General features: G+C 37.5%; 1 protein-coding gene and 1 pseudogene across 1 annotated transcript; one reads left to right on the top strand and one right to left on the bottom strand.

Moving 5' to 3' along the window:
• The first annotated feature begins 3,247 nt into the window (after positions 1-3,247).
• On the top strand, positions 3,248-7,306 carry LOC114743813 (uncharacterized; annotated as a pseudogene).
• Positions 7,307-8,101: 795 nt separating this feature from the next.
• Positions 8,102-8,773, bottom strand: LOC114743812 (RING-H2 finger protein ATL70-like). The gene is given in 3 exon segments (XM_028932023.1): positions 8,102-8,517; positions 8,520-8,646; positions 8,649-8,773. Coding segments are annotated over 3 exon segments (519 nt in total). The 5' UTR covers positions 8,748-8,773; the 3' UTR covers positions 8,102-8,224.
• Between the last annotated feature and the right edge of the window lie 18 nt (positions 8,774-8,791).

Genomic DNA, 8,791 nt, shown 5'->3' with positions numbered 1-8,791 from the left:
GGGAGGGAACATAATACAGATGCGGTGCACGCTGCGCAGCGTGAATGATCGAAGTCAATAAAGGAGTAGTCCTCGTGCTTGCTCGGTTAATGTCTGGGGATTTTCTTTTTTCTTTTTTTCCCCCCCAAAAGAAGAAAAAGAAAAATAAAGAAAGAAACATTAGGAGTACGTATTTATGATGATATTATCTGCTCGAAGGTTGACTTTATAATAATGGTGCATTTATTTATAATCGAAAACTGTGTGTGACGGTCGTGGTGCCACCACTCAAAGTGGAAATTATGAAAGCCCCCCGCTTTTATATTCAATTCATTAATCAACACCACTAAAAATATATCAGAATTGGCATACTGCTACAAGCAGTATATAGAAATTTATGGCCGGGGTTGGCTTCTTTCCTCAGAAGGGTGGGCCGGCAAGAAATAATGAAACACTAAAATAATTAAATCGTGGTACCTAGCACATATATAAGGCGACAGGGTTGACGTACAAAATATATATAAAAGAAGCTTGTTCTGATTAATTACTTGGTCGCCCATGCCTCGTAACGTGCACCTTTTGGTGGAGTTTTAATAGTAGAGAGACATAGAGCAGGATCAAGGAAAAAAAAAAACGGGGACATGGGAGAAGGTTGTCATGGCTCATGATGATCATTCATATATACACGCAGATTCATGAACCACGTCAGCGATTGTTTTTATTTGACTTGGGCACCGTTTGGGTGACACCCCAAACCATGGTTTGAGTGATTAAGTCATCCAAACACCCACCCAATTTGCATAAACCGTGGTTTTTCGGTCAAAACTATGGTTTTGAAAAAAACAAAATTTTTTGCTTTTTAAGAAAAAAGGAAGAGTGTGAGAGCCTATAGGATATGTATCTTGTTATTTTTTTATAAACATATTTTTTTATAAACATATTTAATCTTATATTTATAAATATATATACATATTAATTATTTATTAATTATATTATCTTATGTATTATTAATTATGTTAATAAAAAATATATTATTAACAATTTTATTCCTTCAAATTAAAATATATCATAAAATCTATTTTTCTGTAATTATCATATTAACTTATGTCTTTTTTTAGTAATTTATATATATAAAAAGTGCTTCTGATAACAACTATCCAAACACTCTCACTTCTCAAAATCACTTTTCATAACATTTATTCTTTCCAGAATCTATTCTCCAGAATCACTTTTTCAAACCACGGTTTAGTTTCATCCAAACACACAAGTGGCCTGGCTAGCTGCGAGTATTTGCTATTCATTGTGTGAAGGATTGCCTATGAATGCTTTGCTTGGATAATAAGGAATACAAGTACTCTTTCGGTCTTTAATATAGGATCTAATTTTTGAGTTAGTTTTAGTCCTAAAAATATAAGATTTATTTTTTTATATTTATCAATTTTCTCTAAATTACCCGTATAAATACTCTTTCAATCATAATCAAGTAGAAGAGAGAAGGGGTGTTAAGAAAGATGATTATAGTGTTTTAGGAAAAACATGTCACTTTTCTTATAATTAACTAACTTACCTATCTTAATCTAATCAAACTAGTTAAATGGATCTTGTATTAAGGACCGGAAGAGTATTAATTAAAACACATTCTCTATATGGCGAAGTTTAATTACTACTCCTGTCTTCTTTTCTTAACAAGGAGCAGCAAAACAAAAAATTAACATATTCACAAAATTTAAAATGTTGGCAAATACTGCTATGAGGCATGAAAACCAGTCTTGTTCGGTAAACGTATGCGTTAAGAAAGGAAGCAGTCCTAAATTGAACGGAAGCTGCCTTCATAAGATATGTAGGAGGTCTTGAAATAGAAGACCATGTGAATCGAAGAATCGTAGGGAAGGGGTGGTTAATTTGCTGGTTGTCATGAATCCGCGATTTCGGTTTTAACTCCATCCTTTTACCAACTTCATGACATATATCTTGCGAAGATACATGACGCACTCAGGGGCTATTATCCGGATTGAGTAAATATTTAAATTTTAGAATGCTTATTAGTTAAAGCCCAAGGGAGTGATTTCTTACTTGCAGCTGGCTGGAGGCAGAAATGCATTCTTAACTTTTTAAGTTCATGCAAAATCGATCTTTTCGCATCACTAACCCATCAATTTTACCAACAAAAAATTTCGCTAATAAAATTTTAAATGAGTTTCAAATAACTACTTCATAAATAATGAATAATTAGTTAAAAAATAAATAGGTTAGAAATAGACTTTTATTTTTTAATATGTTCTTATAATAAATGAGAAAAATGATTAAAAAATTATGTGAAAAAATATGATAAGAGATAAATAATTAAGAGTAACATTGAAAAAATGCATTAAATGTTAAGAGGAATCCACATCAAAATTTATAAAATCAACCACACTCCTTTTTAAATTTGAAGCTCATAAATAGGACCGAAATAAGTAATATATAGAGTTTAATTTTTTAAAATAATAATGATTAGTAAAAAAAATCACTGAAGAGTTATTATATATTAACATTAGAAGACTAAAAATTTATTTTATAAAAATAAAGAATCAAATTAAAATTACAAAATCAAAAGTGTGAACATTTTGGTGTTTGTTAGACGTTACTACTACTGCAAAATAATACTTTCAGTTTTTAATATAATGGTTCGTTTAACTTTTATTTTGGTCCTAAATATAAGACTCATATTCATTTTATTTTTCATATTTATCTATTTTTTTCAATATAATCCTTACAATAATGGTAGTTCTAACTAATAGCAAGAATATTTTAGAAAAGACAATACCTATTTATGACAAATAACTAATTTAATAAACTTTTTTAATTTAATTAATTATTTTGTATATTAATAACAAAAGGTCGTAAAATGTCTTTTTTCCAACTTTAGGCCACGTTCCTCAATTTTGCAAGGAGATGACCCATATCCAGGCATTTAAAGGACCAAATTAAATAAAGGATTCTCATACACCCATGAAACGGACATACGTGGAAATGGGGTAAACAATTAATTTAAAAGGCTGGTAAAAAAAAGAACAATTAATGTGAAAGAGAGGAGAAAATTGAATGAGAAAGGAAAAAAGTCAAAATCAAAAACATTAAAAAAGAGAAACCGTCGGACTGTAGAGGAGTCAACTGCAAGGTTTCTTCCCCATGGGTAAACTTAACCCCAAACCAGTACCCGCCCTTTTAACCCTGGTTTGATTACTACCCCACCCCCTTGCCTCTCGCCTTTTTAACCCAAAATAACGGCATATTCTCGCCCAATCTCTCGCGCTCTCCTCCTTTCCCAGTTGAGTTTTTCCGGAGAAATATTTCTCTGCCAAATTGCGTCCGTGCATTTTCTCCAACTCTTGATACGAAGATCTCCCAAGATCCCAACTGGTTGTCTTATCCCTTCTGATTCCCGGATTCCTTCCATTCCATTCTTTTTTCAAGTTCAATTTTTCTGTTTGTATTTGGTGTGTCCGTCCTGATGGTAGTGAAGATGATGAGGTGGCGGCCATGGCCGCCCCTTCTTTACCGAAAGTATGAGGTGAGACTCATCGTGAGGAGGTTGGAGGGTTGCGATCTGCTGCGGGAGAGTGCGGAGAAGGGGACTACTGAAACTAGATTGACTGTCGAAATTAAGTGGAAGGGTCCTAAGTTAACCTTGGGCTCGTTGCGGCGCGCTTTGGTCAGAAACTTCACGAGGGAGGTGGACGGCGGTGCCCACAACGGCGTCTTTGACTGGGACGAGGAGTTTCAGAGTCTGTGCACTCTCTCGGCCTACAAGGACAATGCCTTCCATCCTTGGGAGATCGCTTTCACCGTGTTTAATGTTAGTCTCTCTGCCTTTTGATTCATCTACACTCTTCCTTATTTCTACAATTATTTTCGGTACAAATTATGCTAGCTTCCATAAAGATTTATAAAACATTTATAATTATAAAAACAATTTTGTCACTTTCTACTATTTCACGCACTCAAACGAAAGTTCATATGAATTGAAGTTTTTTTTTTAATAAAAAATAAAAAATATCTGGGCTGGTTATTCACATGAGCCTATCTACCTTCAATGAGAATTTTCTCACTTTCCCTAGTATTTACCCGTTTGAAATCACTTTTGACGAAAAATCGTGTACCAGTATTGAATAGGAGTATGTTAATTTTATGATTTGTCCGTCTGCAGTGCTTATACTGTTAACTGACTGAAGCTTGGAGATTTCGCTATTTCTTGAAGAGCATTTTCTTGCTATAGTTACTTCAAATAGTCCTCTATTTGGTCATCATGTTTTTTTTTTGGGGGTAATTTTTCACTGTTAACAGTATACTACTTTTTGTTTGCTTCTGGTGTTTTGAATTTAGATGACTGTTCCTATTCACCTAACTGGACACCGATGCACCATGTAATGCAGGGATTAAATCAAAGGCCAAAGAACAAGATTCCTGTTGTTGGAACGGCATCACTGAATCTTGCTGAATTTGCATCAGCAGCTGACCAGAAAAACTTTGATTTAAACATCCCACTCACGCTTCCTGGGGGTTCTGTTGAACCCTGTCCTGTGCTTTGCGTATGTCTCTCACTTTCACGCCCTGATGTCATACAAATTTCATTTAGTCATATTTGCGTATAAGTGGGGGCAAGTAACTGTTACTGTGGTCTTCTGATTCGCAGTGTCTGTATTATTTTTCTACCTCTCATAGCATCTCTTGATCATGCAGGTCTCAGTTAACTTAGTGGAGCTAAGAGCTGCTCAAGAAAGTATGGATCAAGTTCAGAGAAGTATAATTCCTGTTCCGTCTCCATCCCAGTCAGGGGAAACTGCCTTGGGAGAGAAAGATGAGCTTTCTGCAATCAAAGCTGGTCTTAGAAAAGTAAAGATTTTCACAGAGTATGTGTCCGCTCGGAAAGCAAAAAAGGCATGCCATGAGGAAGAGGGCAGTGAAGGCAGATGCTCTGCCAGGAGTGAGGATGGTGAGTGCAATTATTCTTTTGACTCTGACTCACTTGATGATTATGGAGAAGGAGATTCGGATGAGGGAAAGGAAGATAGCAGCATGAGAAAGTCATTCAGTTATGGAAAACTGGCCTATGCTAATGCTGGAGGGACCTTTTACTCCAGCTTGAGGGTAAATGATGATGATGAGGACTGGGTTTACTACAGCAATGGCAAGTCAGATGTGGGGTGCTTGCAGATGGAGGATTTATCAGGGACATCTTCTGAGCCTTCTCTTTTACCAAGTTCAAAACGTAGCATATTGCCCTGGAGGAAGAGAAAGTTGAGTTTCAGATCACCCAAAGCTAAGGGAGAGCCTTTGTTGAAGAAGGCCTATGCAGAAGAAGGTGGTGATGATATAGATTTTGATCGTCGCCAACTTAGTTCTGACGAATCCATCACACCTGGGGTAAGAATCTATCTCATAATGTTTCCCTTCCAACGATTTTGTAGTCTTTATGCTTCTTCAAGAGGTTTGCTACCTGGTAATTTGAAATTTGATGCTCAGATTTTTTTTTTTTTTTAAATTATCGCTTGGTGAATAGTGACTAGAAATCTCACCATTGTGAGCTAGAAGATGGTATAAACCTCTTTGGGAATTTACCTGAGTTTCCCCTCCAAATATTTCCCTCGTTGCCTTAATATTTGGAAAATAATTATTGCTGACCACTTTGGTCTCGACATAAAATACTAAATGCAATGAGTGATGATTGGCAGAATGAACTTTTTGATTCTGCATTGAGCAAGTAAATGAGCTGTATGCCAATCAATTAATTGTTCGTGCATTCTATAAAATAATGGTATAATCCTCAATATTTATTTGACGCTGTTGTTTATCTTATCAGTCCTGATGTTTTGCTACATCTAACAGCTGTACAAGACTGAAGATGACTCGTGTGCAAATCGATCTTCAGTCTCTGAATTTGGGGATGATAATTTTGCCATTGGGACTTGGGAGCAAAAAGAAGTAACAAGTCGTGATGGTCACATGAAGCTTCTGACTCAGGTCTTCTTTGCCTCGATTGATCAGCGCAGTGAACGTGCTGCTGGTGAGAGTGCTTGCACAGCTCTTGTTGCTGTAATTGCTGACTGGTTTCAAAACAATCCTGATCTCATGCCCATAAAGTCCCAGTTTGATAGTCTAATTCGAGAAGGTTCCTTAGAATGGAGAAACTTGTGCGAAAATGAGACCTATAGGGAGCGGTTTCCGGACAAACACTTTGATCTGGAAACAGTCATTCAAGCCAGAATACGCCATCTTTCTGTGATTCCTGGGAAATCATTCATTGGTTTCTTCCATCCAGAAGGAATGGATGAGGATAGATTTGACTTTCTGCATGGTGCCATGTCTTTTGATAACATTTGGGATGAGATTAGTCGTGCAGAGCAGGAGTGCCCTAGCAAGGCTGAACCCCGTGTTTATATTGTGAGTTGGAATGACCATTTTTTCATCCTCAGAGTAGAATCAGATGCTTATTACATCATTGACACTTTAGGGGAGAGGCTTTATGAAGGATGCAATCAGGCGTATATATTAAAATTTGATGACAGCACAGTAATAAAGAAACTGAAAAATGTTTCCCAGTCATCAGATGAGCAAACAACCAGTGATAAACAAACTGCTGCAGTAGCATCAGAGCGCAATAGCAGGCAGGACCAACAAGTCAACACTAAGGAGGTAGATTCCGGTGTGGAAACAGAAGAGCAGTTGAAGGATGAGCAGGAAGAGGAGCTTGTATGCCAAGGGAAGGAAGCTTGCAAAGAGTACATTAAAGCTTCTTGGCTGCAATTCCTATCAGGGAGTTACAAGCTGATGTTAAGAAAGGCTTAATATCATCAACACCGCTTCATCACAGGTTGCAAATTGAGTTCCACTTCACCCAGTTGTTACCATCACATTCTGCAACAACTCCGCTGACCCAAGCATTCATGGCTGCACCTCAGAATCTTGCCCTTTCGGTGACTGAGGTTCTGGCATAAATGTTAATTGATATCAAACCAAGTGCGTCACGGTTGTTTGTCCGGAATTCTTGTTTCCGGTTTTGAAGTGAAATTAACTAAAGGAAAGTCTAACAGTGAGCTAAGTTAATGTTTGTAATTGTTCGTGGGCGCTTGCTTCTTGTTTTTCCCTCTGTCCGTTTCCTTTTTCCCCCTTGAGGAGGATATCATGTAAATGTCTCGTAATTCCCTTTCTAAGTAAGCGCAAACTTTTGGTACCTAACATGTAATTTTGGGAAGGTTCTGCTCATGAATGGTTTATAAAGCTTTTTGCAGACTTTTCATAGCACTCTGATGTAAGGTTTTTATTTCTTATCCGTTGCTTTTCGGAAGATTCTGGATTTTGGTATTATTTAAGAATGTTCTACATGTTATTGGAAAAGCAGTTCTGGCCTCATCGGTTACCTACTTGTCTCTCATCTGCATCGCAACGGGCATGGATGATTTGGTGCCCGTGCAAGTGCTACCGTTATTAACAGGGAGCAAATAGAATGAGATGTTCTCCTGCGTGGTTATCTGGGTTAGATTTTGGGGGAAGAAAGTATGCAATTGGGATTGTAAGTACAAAAATGGATGATTTAAAATCAATGGGAACTAGAGTGAAGTATTGTTGCGAGAAGCATGTTCTTATGTTTTCTCACGGTTTGTTTGTGATGGTTCTGCACATTTTTCACGAAAGACCTCTTCAAAGAATTATACGTGAGTATAACCTTCAAACATGGATTAGTTTTTGAAGTATTCCTCTAGTCCTAAGTATAAGCCCATTTTGTAGTGTAAATTACACTATAAAGTGGATTTTATATTTATGACTGGAGGAGTATGACTTAATCTTTAAATGGTTAGTGTTCTCTTACGTTAGGTAAATAAACTGGATCTAGAAATTAATCTGGAAAATTTTCAAAACGATTGTTATTGTCATTCAATTCTAGAATGCAACAATTCTACTTAGACGTTAAGATGCAAGCCCTCAGAAATGGAGAAAACTAGACGTTATATTCCATTATTAGTGTCCTCTTATGCTACGTAAATTAATTAGACATTGACCCTTTTTTTTTTTTTAATACTGATGGACCCTGCCACAATAGGAAAGAATTTACAATATCAAATCAAACGAGAGGGGATAAAAACCCACAGAAGAAAAAGAATGCTCTATCAATAACTGCGTCTTAATTTCATAGCGTGACAATGATGATATGAAAGCATTTCAGATTTCTGATGCTGCTTCGATCAAGTGTCGCTAGTCCCTACGATTATGGTACCCGCATGGTGGTCAATGGAACCACCTCGGCGAGAGGCGTGGCGAGTGGTGTTGGGACAGGAGATGTTCTACAGAGAGGACACGTTGGATGCATTCTGAGCCATGGATCAATGCACTTAAGGTGGAATATATGACCACAATCCGGCAACTCCCGAAGCATATCCCTGCTTTTATAATCTCCTAGGCATATGGAGCAGCATGTCCCCGTGGAATCTGGCTTTTGTAGCTTGGCCTCAGAATACAGAAGCTTGGGGTAGCTCAGAATGGTGGCTTCGTCTATCCCACATCCACCACCGTGTGATGCGGCTCAAAGAAAGTGGGGAGATTTCTCCGAGCAGCCAAGGGGGAGGGAGAAGACGGTGGTGACTGTGTTCTGGTGCAGAAATAGGAAGTGAGGGTGATGGTGGTGACAAGCACAGAAGAATCCCACTTGATATTCCTATGCCATACCCGAATCCACTGATGTTGTTGGATCCTAGGAATCCAGAGGAATTATCTGTGCCGTTGTTGCTCATCCTGTATTATGATGAAGCAGCAGCAGCAGCAGCAGGTGGAACTG

This window comes from Neltuma alba, unplaced genomic scaffold, assembly GCF_004799145.2.
Source record: "Neltuma alba isolate B1F8T4 unplaced genomic scaffold, ASM479914v2 tig00004141_pilon, whole genome shotgun sequence".
NCBI classification, from domain to species: domain Eukaryota; kingdom Viridiplantae; phylum Streptophyta; class Magnoliopsida; order Fabales; family Fabaceae; genus Neltuma; species Neltuma alba.
The sequence above is the reverse complement of the archived record's forward strand: the minus strand, read 5'-3'. Positions and strand labels throughout refer to the sequence as shown.